At 35.9% G+C, this 26,446-nt stretch overlaps 1 protein-coding gene across 1 annotated transcript in view; it reads right to left on the minus strand.

Annotated features, from left to right (window-relative positions):
- Positions 1-26,446, minus strand: part of ENPP1 (ectonucleotide pyrophosphatase/phosphodiesterase 1) — a 69,198-nt gene that overhangs the window by 27,400 nt on the left and 15,352 nt on the right. Inside the window, exons 2-11 of the mRNA XM_072721009.1 lie at positions 13,747-13,819; positions 11,868-11,984; positions 10,926-11,051; positions 9,955-10,015; positions 7,923-8,020; positions 5,953-6,032; positions 4,806-4,925; positions 3,629-3,738; positions 2,667-2,732; positions 2,285-2,357 (exon numbers count right to left, since the gene is read on the minus strand). Coding sequence (XP_072577110.1) covers positions 2,285-2,357; positions 2,667-2,732; positions 3,629-3,738; positions 4,806-4,925; positions 5,953-6,032; positions 7,923-8,020; positions 9,955-10,015; positions 10,926-11,051; positions 11,868-11,984; positions 13,747-13,819 — 924 coding nt within the window. The remainder of the gene's footprint in view (positions 1-2,284; positions 2,358-2,666; positions 2,733-3,628; positions 3,739-4,805; positions 4,926-5,952; positions 6,033-7,922; positions 8,021-9,954; positions 10,016-10,925; positions 11,052-11,867; positions 11,985-13,746; positions 13,820-26,446) is intronic.

Consider the following 26,446-nt stretch of genomic DNA (forward strand, 5'->3'; position numbering starts at 1 on the left):
TATCACAAGGACACAGAAGAGCAAATGGTTTTAGCAACTTGCTTTTTGACATTTCTCTTTACAGCTCTCTTTGCAAAGCTGCCTGAGGAGAATTCTTTGCAGTTCTACATGTGCTTTCTGTTATGTATCAAATCAATCTTATTTCTGTGGTCAATGTATTTCATCTCTACAGTCAATGTATTTCACTGAAATATGAAACAATCTCCTTCAATACAGTCTTTCATTCATGCAAAGCTATCCAACTTGAATTCGAATTTTAAAGTATTAAAATAAGGTGGGTTTTGATGTGCCAGAAATATTAGAATTTAACAGAGTTTACAAGTTGGCGACTATGATGAAAAGCAATGGGCTCAATCTTAATGCAGGTGAATCAAAAAAGTAGTCCTTTGGCAAATCTTCTGTGAAATTAGAATAGGCAGTACTGACTTTACAACTTCTAAGAGCTGATCATCAAACAATTGTAAAATGACCCTCAGACTTACTTGTAGCCAAACTGACCTGGACAGGAATCTTAAGTGTCAGGGAATTTAGTGAACAAATAAATAATAGGCATCTGGCCAACTGTCAAAGCAACATAACACCAACAAGAAGGTTTTCCCTTCCAGTTATGACATCATCGCATTGTCAGCTGTGTGTCTTCTTTACTCCACCTCTCGGGAGCATTTTGTCTTAGTGGAAGGCCAGAAGCAAAGCAAGGCACATGGAATTACTAACTACATTAGAGCTGCTGCAGATGGGTTTTGATGGAAAGAACCTAGAGAGTAAATACAGACCTAGACTGAGGATCAACTTCCCTCTCTGTCTCTTTTAGCTGACAATATGGCATCCAAGAGGAACCTATGCTTTAAGAGAGGCAAATCTGGAGTAAAGTAAAAAATCCCTTCCCAGGGTAAGGGAAACCAGATGGTGTAGGCAGGTGTTTTAAATTCAAGTGAGAAAAAATAAGCCATGTTCTCCCCTCCTCCTGCTGCTGCTGCTGAAGGAAGCATTTAGAGCAAATAGCACTCTCAAAACCAGAGCTCACGACAGACACAGTAGTATAGGCTCTGGTCTGGACTCTGTGCTACAGAGTCTTTGAAGCTCACAAACTATCCATCCTGAGGGCGAAATTCTAGCTATTCCTGGTCTTTTATCTCTTGGAGTCACATGGGGAAAAAGAAAACAAGGATTCTGAGATTAGGGTCCCTGGCTATATGGATTCTCCTTTCATTATGACCAACAATATTCACAGATCTCATTTCTTGTTTCTTCTCAGATCCCGGGTTACAGATAAAATATACATCATAAGGGAAGTCAGCTTAGAGGTACAAGGAAAGAAGTTCAAATCATTATCTGTGCTATCGCTTCCTCTGCTCCAAGAAACAAAAATTACATAGCCACTCAAAAACTGAAAGCAGTATTTGATCTTCTAAATCTCTATACCAGGACCCCTGGGTGGCTCAGTCGGTTAAGCATCTGCCTTCGACTCAAGTCATTATCCCAGGATTCTGTGATTGAGCCCCATATATGGGGTCCTTGCTCAGGGGAGAGCCTGCTTCTTCCTCTTCTGCTCCCCCTGCTTGTGCTGTCAGATAAATTTTAAAATCTTTTATTTAAATGTGAGTTGAAAAAAGTATTTTAAAAAATAAAATAAAGCCCTTATACTGATTACAAACATAGCCAGGATGAGCTAAGTTCCTGAAAGAGTATCAGGTCAAGTAAGACCTTACACTGTCAGCCTTAGTCTATGAGCTGTTTCCCATCTCTAGCTTCCTAGTAACTGTTCAATAAAATCATAGTTATTTCAAATTCTCTATAGTTTTGACAAAATTTCCTATTTTTTGATGCCTGAGCTCTGTTGTGAGCATAAGCTCAGAGATCAGAGGTATTGGTATTGAACTAAATGGTATTGAACTAAAATCCCCTAGGGTGGAAAGGTCACAGTAGGTTTCTTGTGCTATTGGACTAATTCTCCTATATTTACATAGAAAGTTGGAGTCTTACCCATTTTCAGCATTTCCAAGGAGCCCTTAGTTTTTTAAGGTGATGTAGTGAGAAATGGAGTGAATAAAAGCTTTGGAAATGAGAATACGCATTTTTTTTTTTTTTTTTTTTTTGAGAATACGCAATTTATCACCAGTTCAATTTAGCATTGCAGGAAGTTTAGATAAGACCAATTCTCCCTACTATTTTTACTAAAGTGCATCTTATTCATTCCAGAATCATGGAATCTTACAGAATGGTCCAAAAGCCTGCTTCAAAGCAAGGTTTAGTTAGAAGTAATCACTGATAAAAAGGCACTTACTTCACTGCTGACTGGTCCATATGAATGACCTGAAGAATCTGGTTCTTCTAAATACAGAGTGTAAAAGTGTGGTCTAAATCAAACAGCATCAAAATGTAATATTTTATAAACACATTGTAAAACAGAATGGAAAGAATAATTTAACAATCAACAGTGAGTAAAAAGTCTACAACACTGGGGTAACATTTCTAAACTTCCTAAGAAATAATTTACAGATTTGGAGTTCTTCAAAATGTGGCTATTAGAGCTACATTAAAAAAGTTCATTTGGATATAAAATGCCAGAGCCAATTGCAAAGTTTTTTTTGCAACTTATTTAAAAATATTGTGTGATTTCTGTAAAACAAAGCAGTATTTATCATAGAAATTAGTCCTCTACATACCTTTCATCTTTAGGAAGCTGTAACCACTTAAGAACAGCTAAAATCCTTTCTTCAAATGGTATTGAACTAAAATTAAGGATAAGCAAAATGAAACAATTTGTGACAATGGTCTGAGTTTAAAATGGCAGTGTTTTTCTTACTCAAAATAACACTGAAAGACTAAAATAATACCATGCATTGTGTTTGAAACAATGTAAAAGTTTTATTTGAAAACTCAAATTTCTTTTCCCAACAAAGGAACAAAGGTTAAGATTTACACATATGAGAACTGTAACTGGGTTTAAAAATTTGCTTCTTGGGGCTCCTGGGTGGCACAGTCTATTAAGCATATGACTCTTGATTTTGGCTCAGGTTGTGGTCTCAGGGTCATGAGGTTGAGCCCCCATGTAGGGCTCCCCACTCAGTCTGCTTGAGACTCTCTCTCTTCCTCTCCATTTCCCCCTGCCCCCTGCTCACATTCTCTCTCTCAAATAAATAAGCAAATCTTTAAAAAATAATAATGAATAAATAAAAATAAAAATTTTCTTCTTATATCTACTTGAGGATATTATTTCTCTGAGGACAGTAACTGCTTCCAGGTGAATGACCCATGTGTTGATACATTCTACAAAGGGTACCTCTTGGATAGTTCACTCACTTGTGACTCTTACATAAAAGTTGGAGTCAGTCACCACAACTTCATTTTTTACTCCTGCCCAAAGATCTGAATGCAAACTCCAACACATTACCAGCACTTTCTAGAAAACCTCTAGAAAAAAACTGTCTAGTTTTACTGGCCATCCATGCATCCAAAACTTACTTACCTTCCACCTAAAAGGTAGCTGAGATAGAGTTCTTATTCTGACCATTCTCATTTTTCAGCCAACGCATCACAGAAATGCTGGAACTTAGACTTGATAACAAGGAGAAGCTGAGATTTAAAACAAATAAGCTATTCTGAAAAAAAATACAACTATACATACCCATTATACATTTTATAGATATCTGGGAGAATTCCTTTAATTTCCACATCCGATCCTGGCCAAAAAAATGTGCCACTTTTCAGGCCTTGATATTTAGTGGTGAGCCAAATCTGGGGAAGAGAATGAAGGCAATTCAGAAAATTATAAAACCGTGCATCTGTTAGGAAAGTATGTGTTCATGTGACATCAATGCACTCAAGTGCTACAATATTTTTGAGGTTAGAAAGCTCCTGCAGTGAGACTATAAAGTAATCACTTAATAGGACTCTGAATAGCAGCAAAATGAAATGAAATAATTAGAGATTAAATTAGTCTAAAAAAATATAGACACCATCAGTTGAAAACCTCTGCAACTTTCAGAGCCCTAACCCTACCTACTTAATGGGCTCCCCTTGAAAGAAGGAAATATTCCCAAATATTCATCTGTTTAATTTGTTGACACATTTGTTGTATAACTAACACTTATTAAGTACTTACTGCCAATTATAGTTCTAAATAATATCCCCATAAGCATCCCAATTATTAATTTAGATAATCCTCACAATAACCCCATGAGGTAGTTAACTGTATCATCTACAGGATAAATATGAGAAAACCAAGCTATAGCAAAAATTGCCTAAAGTCACATAATTTTAAATATCAGTACTAGAATTTGAATTTATTTCCTGAAAATTAAACATCATGATCTTTTTCCTTCTAAGAGGAATATTGAGACTATCCAAAAAAGTCTCCACAGAATTTCTGGGGCAATTTTTTTTAAAAATACAATGAACACATCTAAATCACTGCAAGAAAGAATCTTCTAAGTTAGCATATATAAATGAATTCAAAGTTTACCTCCTTTGGAAACAATTTGTTATATGTAGATCAAAATGTGGCCCCCAGACTACAGTTATAAACTACTAGTACAAGAAGGTAGAATCAGCAGAAAAGAAAAATGGTTCAGAATTTCCCCAACCCAGCTATGAAATAAAACTACTCTCATTATACAATGATACAAGCTGTATTTAGGATTATTAGCATTCATCTCCATCACCAAAAGGAGGACCACAGATATGATAAATGATGTAGGTTATTAAAAGCTTCAGGAAATCTGTTATTTAACTGTGATTGAAATAGATTAGAGTAACTTAAAAAAACTATTTTATTAGCTAAAATGAACAAACAAACAACTCACTGGTTCTCCTTTGTACCACTCAGGATTAAATTTCTCCTTACTTTTAAGTGCAAAGAAAGCATTCATTTTGGGATCATATATCTTATTGTCAATTATGCCATGGGATTCTGGATAAAGTCCCTAAAAAATATAAAAACAAGTTTTATGCAGGTTGTGAGGTTTTTAGTGTTAAATAAATTCAGAGAACAAAATCATCGAAGAGAAACAGGTAATTAAAGCTACAAGAAACTTAACATAGGTTAAGGAGAGAAAAACAAAGAAATGGAATTGTCAAAACACAATCAACCACTCAAGATGTTTTATAATATTCGTGTTTTAAATTATGTAATAAGTAGGAATGCTATGGATGAGGATCTAGATAAATAGGCAGCCTCCCCAATGTTTTTAAAGATTTTATTTATTTATTTATTTATTTATTTATTTATTTATTTATTTATTTATTTATTTATGAGAGAGAGAGAGAGAGAGTAGAAGCAGGGAGAGGAGCAGAGGGAGAGGCAGACTTCACAAGGAACAGAGTCTAACTCATGCTGGATCTCACAACACTGAGATCATGATCTGAGCCGAAATCAAGAGTCAGATACTTAACCAACTGTGCCACCCAGGCATCCCTATAACCTCTTCAATTTTTAAGAGTGTTCTATTTTCCTTTCACATTGCTGAGTAAAGTATTTTTGTAGAATAAACTTTGTTTTAGTTGAGTCTGAGAATAGCTTGCATTAACACAACCTCAGGAATTAATTTTCTGGCTTCAACCCTAATGCCTAATATATTTGACTTTTTTTCTGGACTCCAATTAAATTGGGAAACTTTGAAACAGAAACAGGGTTGTAATCCTGTCTAGAGTCAGGCAAAGTGATTGCTTAAACTCAAACACCAAGATGATTGGAAAGGCAAAAGGAAGTCAAGAAATCGTTTCTCAGAGACTTTAGTCACCTCTTTTCAAGATGGAAATATTGAGACCAGAAGGTAAAATGTCCTTCCCCAAACTGCAGCAGTAGTGGCAGAGCAAAGACTAGGTTTCCTTGCTTAACTACATATTGGAAAAGTTATCCTTTTTTGATCTGATGTCTAATTATTCCCTCGAAAAATGTAACATTTACATTTCACTTCTGTGAACATACAAAAGTTGAAACTTGGAGCTTACAGTGACAATGCTGTAGTGATTAGGAAAAGTTTTTGTTGGATATACTGGTCTCATGTTTTTGGTATATGTTCCACAGTTTTCTATAAGGGAAAAAATTAAAGATTGTTATTAAATACAATTGATAATCGGTTTACATCATCTAGCTTTGCTACCAATAAGTCTAAATAGTATTAAAAAATTAACCAGGAGGAATTTATAACCATATAAAAATTTAGGGCTACTTATAAAGCAACACTGTAGATTCAAATTCAATGTTAAGAGTTCATTTTTTTCAGAAAAATATCAAACAAAATAATTAAGCCATTGAAATAATTATCCCATACTCATCAATAACCTTAAGTTCTAGGTGGACCACTTGTAATGAGGATGCCTACTAGATCTCTGTCTGATATTACTTGGTGCTTACATACCTAAATTATAAGAGGTAGTTTAAAAAAAAAAAAAAAAACTCTACTGGTAGCAAAATCTGCAACATTAAAACATGGGTGAAACAGTAGCTGGGATGACAGTATCCCAATCTGAAAATCCACAACCAACTAATTCTGGACAAACTCAACACGGCTCTAAAGATAAAAGATATCTTCTGGCTTTAAGCTAGAGAAAGCACAGAAGTCAGACTGCTCCAGATTTAGCCTTGGTGTCATGCTCCTTTTCTCCTGCCTCTACTATTGAAAAAAGAACACATAAACTAATGATTCTAGCATTTCAGTACATCATTGCTAAAAATGTTCCTGAACTGGCATGTGTCGATCTATCTCAATGCCTTCCAAACAGTGCAGAATTACAGAGTATGTTCCCCAATTATGCGAAGCTGGGGCTTAGGCTAATTGTGTACTGATTTCTTTTCAAATTTCGCATATAGGTAGCTACAGCTCCTTAATTCTGAACTCAAGATGCCATGTTTGGTGCCACAATCTTTCCTCCTAATGGTTGCAAAGGACTAGATTCAAGCTTCAAAGCCCATGGGCCTAACTGATAAGAACAGAGCCTTCCTTGCCCATGCATGCTTTTTGCTATGGACTTTTTTCATGTCAAATGATTATTTATAAAAATTATTTTCTTCTAGGTAGAAATTAAAAACTGAATTTTAAAAGTTTTCCCAAAATTATTTTGTCATAAAAGTAAAATAAATGCACATGTGTATTTACTGAGAGTGATTTTAATGTTTAAGCTAATCTCAAGTACTCAAGAGTCTAATAAATATTTTAGAATTCCAGAACACTAAAATCACTGTATTTGCTTCTATTTCAGTCTTGTATTATACTGTAATGCTTAACTATTGATCACCGATAATGAGCAAATTTCCATAATTTTTAGACCCATAAGCAATTTTTTTCCTTTTTCAATTAACAATGATGATATAAATGGTACCCATAAAACTGGGGGTTAACTTGATTTAAAACTTTAGCATTAATACCAAGAAAAGACCATTCTACTATTGCATCAATAACTTATAGGACAATCATTAAAGGCTTTGTATGAGGCAAAGAAATTTGGAAGGATGCTACATGATACTATAGGATAACTGGGAAATATTCAGTGTCTACATAACTAGAATGATATCAGAAATACTTTCAGTTTTTGAAATTCTATTTTAAAATGTAATAATTATTATTTTTCCACAAAATGAACCCAAAAATTCTAAGAAAAAATACATACATGCCTATAGAGATCTAAATGTATGTATGTATGTGTGTGTGTGTGTGTGTGTGTGTGTGTGTGTGTATACACATAACTGTATTATCTTAGAAGTATTTAAAAGGCAGCTTCAAAGTAATTACAATATTGGAAACTAGCTCCTTATCATCAGGTTCAACTACTTCGCAATAGAGATGTTTGGTAAAACACATTCTGCCAGTACTTTTCCAAAACAAAACAAAACAAAACAAAACAAAACAAAACCACTGTCTGCTTCATCTAGTTCACTGAAAACGGTGACACCTCCAACAGGGAACTCCAAAGTTACTCACTTAGTTTGCTAATAACAGGAAGAAGGCCACCCCAAGTGTGTAAATATTCTGCCCTGAAGCCATCCAAGGAAAATAAGAGGGTAGGAGGCATTTCAAACCTGGGTAATGAGAAAGAAAAGAAACAAATGTATGAAGAAGCAGAAGGAACACACACACATCCAATGACAGTTCTTCTCCTTCTTTGGCAAAAGTCCAATGAAGACTTCTCCCTGAGATCATTTTGTAATCTAAAGTAAACAAGCTCAGCAAGCACCCTTATAAAGGAGATTTTACATTTATATCATATATGTGCCTATACATTCCATAACATATATATATGATATATACATACATCATCAAATACTATTTCTCAAACACTTCTACCATTTTGAGCCACCGTATTGAGAATATCATTCACAGTCCCTGCTATTCCAAAAACTGGGCCAAATGCTACTAAAATATAATAATATTTTCCCAATTTGTAGGAATATAAATATTAATAAATAGGATTTTTCTAAATTATGTTTTTGCTTCCATTAAGTTTTTTCCTGAGCAACCACTTCCTGACATTGTTTCTATGTGAATCTAATATATGGTACCTTATATCAGATAAATTATATATAATATTTAGTTTTTAAATTTACTAAATTTGAAAGATACTACTATTTTGTAGAGAGATTTGAGAACTACTTACACCATAGCTCAGTTAGAAGATTCCAGAATCAGCTACATAGGGTCTCAATAGTCCAGAACTGTATAAAATCATTTGTATTCAAGCAACATAAAATAGAAGTTTCTTGTGCCACCAGATAAATATACTGGTATAACTTCCAGTATAATAACACATGTTCTAAATTACAATCTTATTGTAAAGAAAGGAATTTTTTTTCCACTAAAAAGATCCACTAAAAAGATTGACATTACAAATCAAAAATAATGATCAATATGTGAAGGGAATGAAAGATTCAAAATTCACTAAATCTAAATTTTCCAATATACCTTGGACTTAAAAGACAGCTTAAGGTATAAGAGAGTTCCCTTTGAAAAAAGTCTCTTCTGTTTTAATCTTTTGGTTAGGGTTTAGTTTTTGCACCTGCTATTACTGTTGTTTCCAAAAAAATGTACTCTCTCATCCCAAAGGAAAAAAATACATTGTATAAAGCAAAGATAAATTATATACACAAACAACGTAAGCTAAAACTACAGTTTTAAAATTTTCATCCTTTGGAAAAATATCATTATTTTAAAAAGGTAAAAATGTATTTCTGAAGATGAATAATTCAAATTATATGAGGTAATAGATCTCAAGTGGAGCCAAGATAAATATATCTAACATCTTCATAAAACTCCCCCCTTTGAATTCCACACAAATTGTTTCAATGACCTACCTAGTACACATAAGACTGTGCAAAATACTTTAAGGACAAAAAGAACAAATATGAATTATAAAAAAAAATTAAGATTTTACTTATTCATTCATGAGAGACACAGAAAGAGAGAGAGAGAGAGAGAGAGAGGGAGGCAGAGACACAGGCAGAAGGAGAAGCAGGCTCGATGCAGGGAGGCTGATGTGGGACTTGATCCCAGGACTCCAGGATCACGCCTTGGGCTGAAGGCAGGCGTTAAACCGCTGAGCCACCCAGTGATCCCTGAATTATAAAAATTATGTAATATTCTCTGATAGACACATTGCTTATTCCCAAAATTTATGTGAGCCAAAATACAAAAATAAAAAGGAAGCTATAAAGTAATTTGCTAAAGGTTTAACTCTTAAAGCTACAAATGAAAGTAAAAAGCCTTCCTTCCCAAGTAGAAGGACAAAAGATTTCCACTCAATGCTTACAAACACTAAAACCTAAAGTCATGGCCTCTCTTTTTCTATGAGCTTCCAGAGGGGGGAGGTCATTCCATAGTCAACTCTACACCATCAGTGCCTGACACAAGGCCTGACTAAAAACATTTAATGAACCAAAAATGAATTATTATCTTCTCAACTTGGAAAGAGAAAAAAAAATAGTACCTTAAAAGAATAGTATCTTAGAATATATCTTACCCTGCTGGACACTGCGGCTCATCAATGCTCTCACATGTTTCTTCTACCCAACTTTTCTCTCCTAAAGTATTTTCAAGAAATAAAACAAGTTGAACACACTAAACAGTTAACAATAATTGTGATTTTGTGAGGCAATGACAGATTCCAAAACAAAATAAACCAGATATATAGGTAATATGTGGCATGATTTTAGGGAAATACAACAAATATAGAAAGCAAAATAAGAGCCTATGGAAAAAAAGCAAAAAGAAAAAACAAAAAACAAAATAAGAGCCAGTTGATACCAGGAAGAAAAAAATGTATAATTGCAAGACTACAACACATTACTGAATTTGTGAGAACTTAAAGGCATCTTTTTCATTCTTTAGTTGTTAATATTTTTAGCCAAAATTTATAGCCCTCCTTTTATCCACCCAACATATTTTAGTATATTTTAGTACTAAATCCTTGATGTCTTAGTTCCCTTCATATTAATTTCAAAGAATCCTGTAACACTTGGACAAGACATCACAATAGCATCAGTTTACATAATACCCTACAATCATGGGCAGTAATTTCACATCTATTCTTTCAATACGTGGCAGACACTGTCCTCATTTACTACGAGGCAACGTGGGACATGATAGTCAGCCAGGACTGCAGAAGTCCTCTTTCCACAAGGCATCATTAAATGTATAGCTAATATCAAAATAACATGAAGGGGTTGTAGCGGCAGAGTGAGTAACTATAGATAGAATGAGATTTGCTGTGCGTAGATAATAGCAATTCTTCAACTGATTGATAGGTACAAGATTCTTTGCATACTCTACTCATGTTTGAATTTTTCTTTAATAAAGTATTTTTTCAGCTAACCATAGTTGGTCAATAAATATGGCTCCTAATGTAAAAAAAACCACACCTATGCAAAACCCCGCCACCATGTAGGGGGATGTCCGGCTGCTGTGGAACCAGATGGGCATTTGAAACCTCACCTAGGCATACAGAACTATAGTTGACGCAGCAGTCACCCTTGTCCCTGCAGTCATCTGAACAGGAGCAAAGGCTTCTGGACAACCTTTTCTCACCACACCTGAACTTGCTGCATGTCCATATGCGTTCTAGAAACAAACAACAACAAAATCCATGTTATGGTCCAAATTGAATACATCTAAAGTGGACACACAATGCATCTCTTCTGGAGAACAATCCATGAGACACAATGAGCTCTTTCATAACTTATAGTTACTCACAGAATCTGCCACCGCAGTGGTCGATCTGAACTAATAGAAAATATGCAAGCAGTAATTGTTATTATGTCACTAAAAGAACCCAGAATTTCATCATTTTGAAACATGGACAAATATTATTATTATCACATCATATATGGATCTTTCTTGGCTTTTTTCCACCAGCCATTTTCAGGGTTCTGAAATTTAAGCTCAATCTGGTTTATTCTCATTTAAATATTAAATACCCATGTCAGATGTAGAGAAATCCAAATCAAACTGAGAAAATTCACATCTTCTGATGGTTTTATTTTGAAGTATAAGTAGACATCTACATATACTTGAAACTAATGTAACATTCTGTCAACTATATACTTCAATAAAAAGAAGTGGCCTTCTAAGAACTGTGTTTTAATGAGCCCACACTGAAAAGATTCATATATTTCAAGCAACCTTAGGTTAGTTTAAGTGCAAATTAGATTATGTTGGCTTTCAGCGTACATTAAAAACAAGCACAGTTTTGCTAGCCCTAAAGTGTTGAACAAAGGCAAAACACATGAAATTTTTTCTCTAACGAATACCAAGGCCAAATTTTTAAAAATCTCAAATGAGTTAGATAAATCACATACCTAAAAGATGCAGAACTTTTCTTTGATCTTTTACTAAATGCCGATGGCCCCATCTTTTGCCCTGAACATTTTTATTTACCTGGTTCTATGCACGTCTCCTGGTAATCCAGACAGCAGTTTCCAAGGTCAACACAAGCAACATCACAGCGGCAGTTCCCAAACGTTCTCTCAAAACAACGACCTTTGCAACTTTTAACTGAAAATATTGAATAACAAGTTAGAGGTTTCTGATCATAGAAACACAAAGCAAACATCAACTAATATACCTAAAATAAAATCAAATCCTACCTTAGAAAACACAGATTGGGGGAATAAAGTTACCTAAGAATATTTTCATAAATATACATAGGAAGTGGCACAACAGAAGGCATAGAGTTTTGATTTTATCTCTTGCCATAGAAAAAGGGACTTTTAAAATTTATTACAAACCCAACTGGGGCTGATAAGATTTAAATCCTTATGGCACGGTAAAGAAAAGTCAGAATAAGGACTTGTTCTGAATGTGTTATGCTCTGAGAAGTTTGGCTTACACAGCCATAAAGTTCTCTAAAATCTCAAAACGTGAGGTAAAGTTTGTTTTTTTGTTTTGTTTTCTGTTTTGTTTTTTGTTTTGTGAGATAAGATTTTAAAAGTGATTATCTGAGCATTTCAGAAAGAGAAAGAATGTCTGACTTAACTCCCCCCCCAGTCTTGGTATATAAAAGAAGTAATGTCCATGTGCGAATGTTCTGCAAGACTGCCCCTCCCATCATCATCCAAAATACCCATTTCACCTTCAGATCCAGCCTGGTGCCCAAACTCCCCAGTCAAGGTCTGATTTCCTTGTTTGAAGCTTGTATAAAACCTTGTCCTTCCACTCCATCACTTAATTCCATTTGAACCAGAGTATTTGGTTAATATCCCAGTGTCATACTACACTACCAGCTTCTTTTTTTTAAGATTTTTTATTTATTTATTTATTTTTAAATTTTATTTATTCATGAAAGACACATAGAAAGAGGCAGACACACAGGCAGAGGGAGAAGTAGGCTCCATGAAGGGAGCCCGACAGAGGACTCAATCCCGGGACCCCAGAGTCACGCCCTGGGCCAAATGCAGGCGCTAAACCACTGAGCCACCCTGGGATCCCAGGCTACCAGGTTCTTAAGAACAAAGACCACATGTGGATTTTGCCCAGCACCCTACAAGGTGCTTGACTATAGTTAGTACTAGCAAGTTTTTGTTAAATGGATAAATGGTGGATATGAAAGGAAAATTTTTTATTAAGAACAATAATTTTATGGTTTTTTTTTTAATTTTATGTTTTAATTGTTACTAGATATGTCAAAAAAGATAGGTTTTCATTAGATTACTAAAAAAATGAGGATAGTGAGAAAAAAAAATCCATTGTAAAATAATGCAAATCCAAGAGAAAAAAAGGAATAATTGTAGCTTTTGACCACCAAGGCCAACAATTTTAAAAGCCGAAAGGGCGTGTAACCATTAAGTTTCTGGTTGCCCAATGATGCTAAGTGATTACCTAGTAACCCCCTGTAGGGCTGCTTCAGTAACTAACTCCTTGTGAAAAAAAGAGTGTCCTAGGAGTCCCTGGAGAAAGTGAGGGAGAGGGCTCCAGGGGCACACCACCAGAATCTCTAGGCCATATTTGCCTATTTGCTTCACCGTTCTTAATTTATTTTTTGTTGTTTGGTGGTTTTCTCTTTGGTTAATTTTTTTGGTCATAGCCCCTGTTTGTTGTTTTAGGATGAAGTTTTGCAAGTAAATACAATATTATAGCTATAATAATAATAATAATGAAACTTCAAGAAGGCTCAAACCAGCATGAAATCTGCAGTAACTACGGAGTACCCACAGATCAGGACATAACACTTTTCTCAATCACATTCTGAAGAAGTCTAAGTAGCAGTACATGTGCACATATGTACACAGGCACGCACACTCATTACTGTGGTAATTACCTTCTTTGGCACAGCTTGGTTTCAAACCAAATATACAACCAAGAATTGTTGTTAACACACAGACTGACAATACCTGTAGAGAGAAAAAAGAAAATTATATAGCTTCAAAATCCTTTTATTTAGTCAAATGTTTCTAAACTTGCCGGTGCTGCTCTGTTTCCTGATATGGGTACAGGTCACATGGATACATGTGCTTTGTGAAAAATTCAAACTGCATGGCTACGCTTTGTGCATTTTTCTGTATGTATGTTATAGTTCAAGAAAAAGTTTATTCAAGTGTTAGCAAACAAATCTGTGCCATTGAAAATGTTTCCAAAAACTTCCCAGTTGATGCAAATGAATCCAGTCAGAGAATTCTGAACTAATTAAGGAAAGGAGAGAGGAATAAAATCTATTCAGAGATTCAATTTCTTATTTGTTAATCCATAAAAGGCAACATGAGAATATTAGATGCTTCCTTTATATAGTTTACATAAACCTAAACAATATCCTCATAGGCCCCGTGCCCCACAGCTGCTCGTGGGAACAGGCACTAGATAGGGCTGGGTAACTCCAATGTGGGCCCAAACATCACCACAAACTGGTTGTACAACTTGGGGGAGATCACTTACAATAGTCTAGACATCAGATTACTCACTTATACAATCAAAGAGCTGGACTACATGGATCTCTAAAAATCTTCCTAGCTCTAACATTTTGCCACTTTCTCATTCTCCACTCTTGTGGCCTTTGACATTTTAAAATAAGTAGATACACCAAATAGAATTTTTATTTGAAAATTAGAGAGAGAGAGAAAAAAAAAATCCAGAGAACAACTCTCAACATTTTTACTGAAATGGAGTTCCCTTGATAGCTCCCTGGAGTCTTGCTTTGCAGGAAAATCCAACAAACTATGCATTCAGTACCAACTATGTGTAAAGACAACTATGCACAGGAAAGAACGGAGAGATACCTCAGGGAGCTTCTATTTGTGTGGCAAAAGATAAATATAACAGCATAAATGGCTCATATTTGGCAGGTCCAAGGAGGCAGCTGCAGTTCCACGGTTGTTTAAAGAAGGAGAAAAGTTGCAGTGGTTGGAGAGAGGATCAGAGAAGACTTCATGGAGAAAGTCCTTAGGCGGGGCTCTGAAAGGGGAAAATGATGGTGTGACATGATAGGTGATGATGATGGAGCAAACTTCTAGGAGGAAGGCCAGAATCAGGATGTCTGAAGGAAGAAGTGGAAGGCAGCAAATGAATGAGCAGCCTACTTTAGCTAGAACAAAGAATATGCAAAGGGGAATGGATGTAGTGGGGACAGGTAGAGCGGTGTTTCCCAAAAGCCAAGCTAAAGAGATAATAGAAACAAGAGGAATGAGTAAATGGGACAGGGTGGATGCTGGGTACGGGCATTTTTGAACTCACTCCCTCAAATAAAACATATCAAGTATTGACCATATATGCCAGTCACCAGGTTAGGTACTGGATACTCAGTAGTAAAACACACATGACCTTTGTCCTCGAGGTGCCTAATGTCAACTGACTACAAGAACTAAAGAGAAAGGAAATGGCAAACTGAATCAGCAGGTCTAATTTATTTCAGAAGAAAATGAGGGTAAAGGAAGAGAGAGCAAGAGTTTAGTGGGTTTCAAACACAACAGGGTCTAGGTGAAGCTTTTTTCTTAGGAAACCAAAAACCTAAGTGTATCTATATCCATCAAAATAGGGAGCCATCAGAGGAAGAGCTTCAACAAACAGGTAAATGATGGCAAACAGAACAAGGCACCAGCAGAGAGCACTAACAGATTGCCCTGAACCTTTGATGGTAGTATAAGTTGACACAAACATACGAAAAGTAATTTTCGTCTCTATCAAAAAACACTAAACACTCTTATTGTCACATAGGGAAATGAAACTGTAAAACTAATCTGTATTTAGTATATTGTAATTTAAAACCTGGAGAATTAAAGTTTTCATTGTAATAAATTTATAAGAATAGTTTGAACAGTGCTTTATTTTCTTGTCATATAGCTTACAATACAGAATGAGAATCTTTTCCATGCCTCAGCACCCTGCCACATTCCTTTCTAAACTTAGTAATGGTGAGTTTATGGACATAGTGAGGAGTGTGGTTGGATGGACAGGATAAGGATGTCCCAGAGAAAGAGACACTGGCACAAGAAATCATACTAAAGGAAGTCTTGGAGATACTGCACAATACTTAAAGTGCAAAGCCTAAAACGAGGGAAACTGATGTAAGTTCCTCTGGCTGCATAGCTGGAGTCTGCTAAACAGAGGCAGTGTTAACATGCACACAGTTGGCTTTTTCTTCCATAATCTCATTTACACTTGAACTGAATTTCACTTCTGGCGTTATCACTTTTTTTTTGCCTTTGCTCAATTTTCATCTTTATTGGCCAATACTCTCTTTAAATTATACATTTTTATAAAATGTCATGTACGTTTGCCACTGGCAGACAAAGAAGCAACATAACTACTTGCTTTGCTGGCTGTGAACTGACCAACACATGCATAGTAACCAATCACTGACAGACTTTTTTAATATTTTATTTATTTATTCATGAGAGACACATACAGAGAGACAGAGACACAGGCAGAGGGAGAAGCAGGCTCCCTGTGGAGAGCCCAATGTGGGACTCAATCCCAGGACCCCAGGGATCACTGTGTGAGCCAAAGGTCAATGCTCAACCACTGAGTCACCCAGATGCCTCTCACTTACAGACTTTTAAAAAAGCCAGTTGGTCACAGACCACCATACACATCTATTATTTACACAGTGATTTGCAGGCTGAAAAAGCTAACAGCAAAGACTCTACTCTGTGCAACTCTTTACAGTTAACAATAAATCTTAGTAACTAAAATGATCCATGTTGTTGGGGGACTGGTGTTATTAAACTGTGGTTACTGAAATTGAGCATGCCACTGAGTCATGCAAAACTAGGGCTGCCTGCGCTCTCACGGATGGGCAATATGGCTGTCCAAGGCTGCCTATTTCAAAAATGTTTGTCTTCACAATAAATACACAAACAAACAAGAACCAAGAAATAAGTTCATTTTAAGAAACTGCCTTAAAAGGTCAGTTTAATCTACACAATCTCAGGAGGTTAGCCTCAAAGATAGGCATGTCAGAAGAAGGCTCTCACAAAATAATACAAAGCATGGAAATGAAACAAGAATATGACAATAGGAATAATTAATTCTCATCTATAATCACATCCTTAAAAGATGAAACATCATCAGAACAGTTTTTAGCAGGAAAATTTCAGAGCTGTAAAATCTAATCCAATTTTAACCTCTTCTCAAAGTAGTTTAAGAAATCAATGTCAGAGGTACCTGGATGGCTCAGCTGGACAAATAATCATTGAGCTGAAAATCAGCAATCTGTGATGTCAGTCAGTTAAGTGTCTACCTTGGGCTCTGGTCACGATTTCAGGGTCCTGGGATCGAGCCCTATTTCGGGCTTCTTGCTCAGACAGGAGTCTGCTTCTTCCTCTGCCCCTCCCTCCCACTTGTGTGTGATCTCTCTCAAATAAATTCTTTTTTAAAGCAATGTCAAGATTCATTACTCATTTTCACCTCTACATCAATTTAGGTACTTTTCATATTTTGATATTCTCTTAGAAACTTGAGACAAAACATTTCATCTTTGAACACATGGAGCTACCAGACACAGAAGTAAATTGTTGGAATGTTTTACCTCTACATCAGAAGAATATTTATTTGAGAGTTTCCTGCTTCTTCAGTTGGAGTACTTAAATAATTAGGCCTTTCTTGGACATTTAGTGAACCAAAAGAAATAGATACAAAGAAAGCACTCGTTTTTTTTCAAAGAGATTCCCTCAAATACAGTGACATTAATATAACATGTATTATTCTTTATTGAGCATTCATTCATATGAGTGTCTACTTGTACCCAGTCCCTTCCCTTTGCTAAAGGCCAGAGACAAATAAAAGTAACTAGTAACTCCTATCCTGACAGAGAAATGAAGCTGGTGGGGGGGAGGGCATGGAAATTAATGATTACGATGAAAAGGGACAAGAGCTACAGAAGAAATATGTAAAAAATGTTAACACACAAATAGCACAGTAGAGAGAAGCAAAGGAGAGAATAGTGATTAAAAAAAAATACTTGATAAAGAGAAATTTGGAGAAAAAGGGATTTCCTCATCCATCAATAAATAAATGTGAGAGGTAAATCTAACATCTTTTATGCAATGAAAGCAATGAATAAGTAATTTAAAAAATCATGCCACTTCTGCAGCTTAATAAAAGATTAGAGACTTCATATACTATGTATGTTTTAAACTTATACTTAGCATTCATTCATTCATGGAGCCCAGTGCGGGGCTTGAACTCCCAACTCTGAGATCAAGAGTCAGATGTTTAAATGACTGAGCCACCCAGCTGCATGAAGCCTGGGATGAAAGTGTTTTCTTCCAAAAATGATTTATATTTGCTTCTGTCAAAAACATTAGAGAAACTTCAAGTTTGAGAACACCTTTGTAACTTGAGGTAGATAAAGTGAGATCAACTTACATATATCTTTATTTATGGGAAATACACCATAATTATACAATAGAGCTAGGTCTTACAGAGTGTTCCAACTTCATACAACCTAATATGTATATAATACATTTATAACACAATTCACAGCATATAAGATATGTAAGCATGCAAAATTTCTTTACAGAATGAAGTTTTGACTTCAAAATATTATTTCTGATTTATGATAGCCTCCAGAAATATACCTCTTATATTTCTGTCTCTCTTTTCTATGGTCAAGCTCATCAAATTCTGTTCAAGAAATATTAATGCCTGCCTGTACTGTATCAGGGAACATCTAGTACGCTTTTTCTTTCTTTCTTTCTTTCTTTTTTTTTTTTTGTTTAAGATTTTACTTACTTATTCATGAGACACAGAGAGAGAAAGAGAGGCAGAGACACAGGCAGAGGGAGAAGCAGGCTCCATGCAGGGAGCCTGAGTGGGAGTCCATCCTGGGTCTCTAGGATCAGGCCCTGGGCTGCAGGCGGCGCTAAACCGCTGAGCCACCTGGGCTGCCCTGCTAACTGTCTTAAGTAGAATGTCCTTTATGTTCATACTTATGCTAGTTATAACATAATTTACTGAAATAGTGGTATTTTTTATTACCTCAATAACGTCTCAATTAAGAGTCACAAATCATTATAGGAATATTTATTATCTTCTGACTAGAATAGGTTAAAGACTACAATGACAGAAGGAGGATCACGTGCTAAAACAAACGAGAAATTAGTCATTTTCAAGTTGTTTTTTTTTTTTTTAAGATTTCATTTATTTATTTGGAATAGAAAGAGAGTAAGGAGGGGCAGGGGCAAAGGGAAAGGGAGAAGAAGACTGCCCACTGAGCAGGGAGCCTGACATAGGGCTTGTTCCCAAGACCCTGGGATCATGACCTGAGGCAAAGGCAGACACTTAACCAACTCGGCCACCCAAGCGCCCCTCATTTTATGAGCTTTTAGGCAATAACTAGCAATTTATTGAGACACACACACACACACACACACACACACACACACACAGTAAAACCAAAACAAACAAACCAAACCCAGGGTCTTAATGGACAAGGCCATTTGCTACCAAATCACTGCTTCTAAGAGTAACTAGAAGGACCAATCAGAAAACTAATGACAACGTAACAGAGGGAGAACACTATAGTGGTTCCTTTGGATCTGCAAAGATCCGTGCATGAGGCACTACTTATTATTACCTGCTCAACCCAGCTGCTAAAGTATTTCTAGGACCTCTCTATTACAAGCAAGCTAACCTCACAAGCCATAGCACTGTCCCTCACAGAGATATCTAGCACTGTGGATAAAAAAATTCTCTGCTACATGGATACTAGTTCGTCACTTTCCACAAACATAAAAGGGTAAATATTGGTTTTAAAATAAGAAATACTGGGTAGCCTGGGTGGCTCAGCAGTTTAGCGCAGCCTTCAGCCCAGGGCATGATCCTGGAGACCTGGGATTGAGTCCCAGGATGGAGTCCCATGTCGGGCTCCCTGCATGAAGCCTGCTTCTCCTTCTGCCTGTGTCTCTGCCCCCTCCCCCTCTCTCTGTGTGTCTCTAATGAATAAATAAAATTTAAAAAATAAATAAGAAATATTAAGACAGGAGAAACAAACAATCCAATCATGAAATGGGCAAAAGACATGAAGAGAAATCTCACAGAGGAAGACATAGACATGGCCAACATGCACATGAGAAAATGCTCTGCATCACTTGCCATCAGGGAAATACAAATCAAAACCACAATGAGATACCACCTCACACCAGTGAGAATTGGGAACATTAACAAGGCAGGAAACAACAAATGTTGGAGAGGATGCGGAGAAAAGGGAACCCTCTTACACTGTTGGTGGGAATGTGACCTGGTGCAGCCACTCTGGAAAATTGTGTGGACGTTCCTCAGTGTTGAAAATAGACCTGCCCTTTGACCCAGCAATTGCACTGCTGGAGATTTACTCCAAAGATACAGATGTAGTGAAACGCCAGGACACTTGCACCCCGATGTTTCTAGCAGCAATGTCCACAATAGCCAAACTGTGGAAGGAGCCTCGGTGTCCATTGAAAGATGATGGATAAAGAAGATGTGGTTTAAGTATACAATGGAATATTCCTCAGCCATTAGAAATGACAAATACCCACCATTTGCTTCCACGTGGATGGAACTGGAAGGTATTATGCTGAGTGAAGTAAGTCAATCAGAGAAGGACAAACATTATATGTTCTCATTCATTTGGGGAATATAAATAATAGTGAAAGGGAATATAAGGGAAGGGAGAATAAATGTGTGGGAAATATCAGAAAGGGAGATAGAACATGAAGACTCCTAACTCTGGGAAATGAACTAGGAGTGATGGAAGGGGAGGAGGGCAGTGGGTGGGGGTGAATGGGTGACGGGCACTGAGGGGGACACTTGACGGGATGAACACTGGGTGTTATTCTGTATGTTGGTAAATTGAACACCAATAAAAAATAAATTTATTATTAAAAAAATAAAAAAAAAATAAATCATTCAAAAAAAATAAAAACCATACACTCTTCTTTGGAATATTTAGTTCCTTTTCTCATATCTTAAAAAAAAAAAAAAAAAAAAACAGAAGAGAAATAATGTCAGAAGGAGGTAGAACAGTTTAGTAAGACATAAAATAGAAATCCTTAAATAAAAAAAAATAAAAATAAAAATAAAAAGAAATCCTTAAATTATTAGTATTTTAAATACTGGCTCTCTCAAATGCTACCATGTGCTACTCTGGACCTCTGGACATTTAACCCATTTAACCCTTTCCTAAGTGAGAAAGAAAGAAAACAGCAAATAGATATTTTGAAACATTCAGGTATGATACTATGTACATGAAAGAGAAAAGCAGCAATGCCTTCAATCTCACATGAATCTGTTAGGAGATGCTTATAAAAGAACATGCAGTTCAAAACAATTATTTTGAATAAACACATTTCATATTTGGTTGAACTAGCCTCTTGGGCTGATAAAACTACGAGATTCTTCCCCAAACTAGAATTAGTGGTCCAGAAAATGTTTGGGGTTTTTTTTTTTTTTTTGGCACCTTTGATATTTAAGCAAATAGTCATTTTATCAATTCCCTGATTTTCAAAGACTTATCCTAGTTAAACAAGCATTTAAAGAAAAGTATCCAAAAAAGCTCCTATCTACAGCCAATAAAAGCTGGTAATGATAACTGAAAAATAATCTTTTTAGGACAAGTTAAAATAAAATATCAAATTAAAAGGCTGGCTTTAGGGATCCCTGGGTGGCGCAGCGGTTTGGCACCTGCCTTTGGCCCAGGGCGCGATCCTGGAGACCCGGGATCGAATCCCACATCGGGCTCCCGGTGCATGGAGCCTGCTTCTCCCTCCGCCTGTGTCTCTGCCTCTTTCTCTCTCTGTGACTATCATAAATAAATAAAAATTAAAAAAAAAATTAAAAAAAAAAAAAAAGAAAAAAAAATAAAAGGCTGGCTTTAAAAATAGAAACAATGTTACTACTTTGCCATAAACTGCAAAGAAATGATTAACCATTTTCAGTTAAAAATATAAGTATGGCAAAATCATGGCCTTAATCACAAAAAGATAAACAACTCTCATGCCATTATATCCAAAGAAGGATGTGTATTATACTTCGAGCTTTGTGATACAGAAGAAGCCACATCATCTGTAGTTCCCACATTGGACTGAATATTTTCTAAGGTCCCTGATAAATCTAAAATATCTATGAATCAACTTCTGACAACTGATCCTACTTTTATTTGGATTACCCCTGACCCCATCTCCTCCACCCTTCTCTCTTAAGGAATATTACCTCAAATATGAACATGTATTAAGATTCTTGGCTGACTCTGGAAAACAGTATGGAGGTTTCTCAATAAGTTAAAAATAGAACTACCCTAAGATTGGGCAATTGCACTACTAGGTATTTACCCAAAGGATATAAAAATAGTGATTCATAGGGATTCATGCACCCCAGTGTTGATAGCAGCATTATCAATAATAGCCAAATTATGGGAAAAGCCCAAATGTCCACCGACCGATGAATGGATAAAGATGTTGTGGTGTATACACACACATACACACACACACGGGCTATTACTCAGCCATACAAAAAGAATGAAATCTTGCAATTTGTTAGAAAGTGGATGAAGATGGAGAATATTATGTTAAGTGAAATAGGTCGGTCAGAGAAAGACATATGATTTCACTCATATGTGGAATTTAAGAAACAAAAAGGTGAACATAAGGGGAAAAAAAAGAAAGAGGCAAACCAAGCAAGACTTTTACCTATAGAGAATGAAATGAGGGTTGATGGAGGGGAGGTGGGCAGGAGGATGGGCTAGATGGGTGATGGGTATTAAGGGGGGCACCTGGAATGAGTACTGGATGTTGTATGTTAAGTGATGCATCACTAAATTCTACTCCTGAAACTAATATTACACTGTATGGTAACTAACTGAAACTTAAAAACTTGAAAAAGAAAAAAAAAAAAGACTATTAGCTAAAAATAGTATAGTGGAATAACTATTAGGTCTGCTATGAAAAGAACTGGAAACATCAGCCCTGGAGACTTACTTCCTCAGGTGAATCAGAAGTACGAGTGGGCGGGGCAACTCACCTGAGCCATATCCTTCAGTCAAAATTTTTCCTGGAATGCTGCAAAGCCTCCAGAGAATTGAATCATCTAGGACAGCAATTCTTTTCTCTATTATGTTCATTTATTTATTTTCCAGTTTTCACAAGAAATAATTGACATCACTATAAGTTTAAGGCATACAACATGATGGTTTGATTGATATATACTGTGAAATGATTAGGTTTGGTTAACATCTATCATCTCATATAGATATAATAAAAAGAATAACTTGTTTATTTTTGTTTCAAAAAGTACCAAGCCCTTCATAGGGAAAAATATCCAGTCTTTGTAACTTCTGGCTGAGTGAGTAATCACTTTTCTCAGATCTCATCAATTGCTTTCACAGACCATTTCTCTCTGAAGTTAAAGGTCAAAGGGTAAAGCAGCCATTTGGTGGTATAAAGTAATGGTTTCAGTAGATTTAGCTTTGATGGCAACCTTCACCCCATGACCTGTATTCTCTCCTTTAATCTTGAGATATAAACACTTAATTAACAAGATCAGTAACAGAAAATACCTCAACATGAAACAGGATCACTCTTAAAAAGGCTGGAGGTTAAAAAAAAAAAAAAAAAAAAAAAGGCTGGAGGTTAACTCAGATAGACTTCTGCCACTAAGGCTTCTACTTATATCTACAAATGCATAATACCCACAATGATCACAGAACATTTTTGTGGTTTTCCTTTATGTAATCTTCTGACTCCAGTCTCTTAAGAAAAGTAATCTATCGAAATAAGATCTTGAGGAAAGTGTTTAGCAAACTGGATTTCTATCTCTTGACTTTTAACAAAATAAAATGATGGGGAGTACTTGGTGGCTCAGTTGGTTAAGAGTCCTCAGACTCTTTTTCAGCTCAGGTCATGAACTCAGACTCAGGTCATAAGGTCGGCTCTGCACTAGGTATGGAGCCAGCTTAAGATTTTCTCTCTCTCTCCCTCTGCTCCTCCCCCATCCCACTTAACTGTAGCCTCTCTCTAAAAAATAAAGAAAAAGTTTCAAAGTAAAATGAGATGGAATAAATATTTAAAGATTTAACATGAAACCACTGGAAGAAAATATGAGCAAATATTTTTATAATTTTAGGGTGATGAACACTATTATAAAGATGGCACAAAAATCCAAAAATTAGAATGGAGACATTAATATATTTGATCCATAAAAATAAGGAATGCCTGTAATGCCAAAGAAAAAGAACATCAGCCACTAGAAAGATGGGGTGGGAGAAACTAGGATAAAACATTTCAAAAGGAGCACCTGGGTGGCTCAGTAGGTTAAGTGTCCAACTCTTGGTTTCAGCTCAGGTCATGATCTCAGGATTGTGGGATTGAGCCCCACATCAGGCTTTGCACCCAGTGAGGAGTCTGCAGGAGATTCTCTCCCTCTCCCTCTGCCCATCTCCTGCTCTCTCTCTCAAATAAATAAATAAAATCTTTAAAAAAATTTTTTTTCAATATATGACAGGTTAACATCCATAATAATGAGCACATAAAAATCAAGTAGAAAAGATAATCCGCAGTTTTAAAATAATAAAAATAATAATAAACTATTCTATGCAAAGAAGTAAAACAGCTAATAAAAACATATGTGCCTCCATTAAAAATCAAAGAACTATAAATCAGAGTCCTTTTTCAGCTAATGAGATTAACAATTATTAAAAAGATTGATAATTGCAAGTATTGGCAAGTATATCAGGTGAAACAGACACTTTTGCACTGCCTTCATAGTATATGTTCCTTTCTAAAAGGTTATTTAGATTAATCCACCTTTCTAAAAAGTTATTTAGATTAATTTATGTAAATTCAAAATGTACATAATCTCCACTCCTGCAATTCCAAATTTAAAAATTTGCAGAGAAATTTTCACATAGATGCATTAGGCTATGCACAGAGATATTTATTGTAGCAATTTTTGTAATAGCAAAAATGTGCAAAAACCTAAATTTCTGATAATAAGCAACTGAATAAATATAATGCATTATGGTAAACCCAAACAGTATAAAATACTGATCAATTCTTCTGAACTTATGTAAATCCATCACTGAAATGCTTACTCTTAAAGTCTTCGGCCCCATGTAAGCTGTCTACTCTGAGGCTATTGTGCCGTAAGCCCAAGCTATCCTATGCATAGATCAGACCACATGAGGAGGTCCCGAAACTATATGACGTGGGAGGAAGATGCCTGGCCAGCATCTAGATGCTCCATCCCCTGCTGTTACAACTCCAGGCACCATCTGACTATAACCACATGACAGACCTGAACCACATCTGCCCTACCACACTTTCCCCAAATTCCTGACCCATCAAATACCATGAGAGGGTTTTGAATCTACACAACTGACAACCAGATACTGAACAGAGAGGAATTTACCAAGCTGGTAATACCAACCAGTATGGCTCTCTGAGCATAGGAGAACACACTTTCCTTCCTCCCAGATTTTAAGCCTACATCATTCCCAAGATAAAATGATCAATGGAGGAATGAGTTAACTCTGCTTAAAGTGCCCAATGGCCAGCTTCTTTCAGAGGTAATATTTGTTCCTCATCACTTCATTGAAGGAAGGGAAATGCCTGAAAAATACTTCACATAGGGACATAAGCATGTAAGTGATGTGATGTGTATGTTGCTTCCTTTGGTACGGGCACAGAGAATTTAGGCACAAGTATTTATGTAAGTCCACTCCTAATTTTCAAATGTAGACTTTTGGTTATGAGTATCAAGAATATTAGTAAACATTTAGGGGAAAAATAGGACAAGATGAGGCTGAAAGTCTGAAACATCTTGTCTTATATGAGAAAGTAAAGGAAGCGCTAAATACCAAACACACACACAATGATGGGGGGAGTGCCAAAAGGTACAAACTTTCAGTTATAAAATAAGCAAGTTATAGAGATGTAATTAATGTACAGCATGGTAACTATAATTAAAAATACTCTATTGTAGGGATGCCTGGGTGGCTCAGTGGTTGAGCACCTGCCTTTGGCTCAGGTCGTGATCCTGGGGTCCTGGGATCAAGTCCTACATTGGGCTCCCTGCGGGGAGCCTACTTCTTCCTCTGCCTGTGTCTCTGCCTCTCTCTGTCTCATGAATAAATCAGTAAAATCTTTAAAAAAAAATACTCGTATATTTGAAAGATGCTAAATCTTAAAAGTTCTCAACACAAGACAAAAAAAATTATAACTGTGTGATGATGGATGTTAACTAAACTTACTGTAGTGATCACTTTACAATATATATGTATATTGAATCATTATGTTGTCTACCCAAAACTAATATAAAGTTATATGTCAATTATACCTCAATAAAAAAATTATGATCCAATTACATTTCACATGGTCAGCCCTCAATACTTTGAAAGTAAAGCAATTTTTGTTGTCAACTATATTCAATTTTCTTTAAAAGCCAACTATAATTTAATTTAGAAAAACTGTATTAATCCGTAAAGAAAACAATATTAGTAAACACTTGGGGGGGGGGGGAATAGGACAAGATGAGTTTGAAAGCCTGAAACATTTTGT

This window comes from Vulpes vulpes, chromosome 1 (genome assembly GCF_048418805.1).
Source record: "Vulpes vulpes isolate BD-2025 chromosome 1, VulVul3, whole genome shotgun sequence".
In the NCBI taxonomy this organism is placed as follows: domain Eukaryota; kingdom Metazoa; phylum Chordata; class Mammalia; order Carnivora; family Canidae; genus Vulpes; species Vulpes vulpes.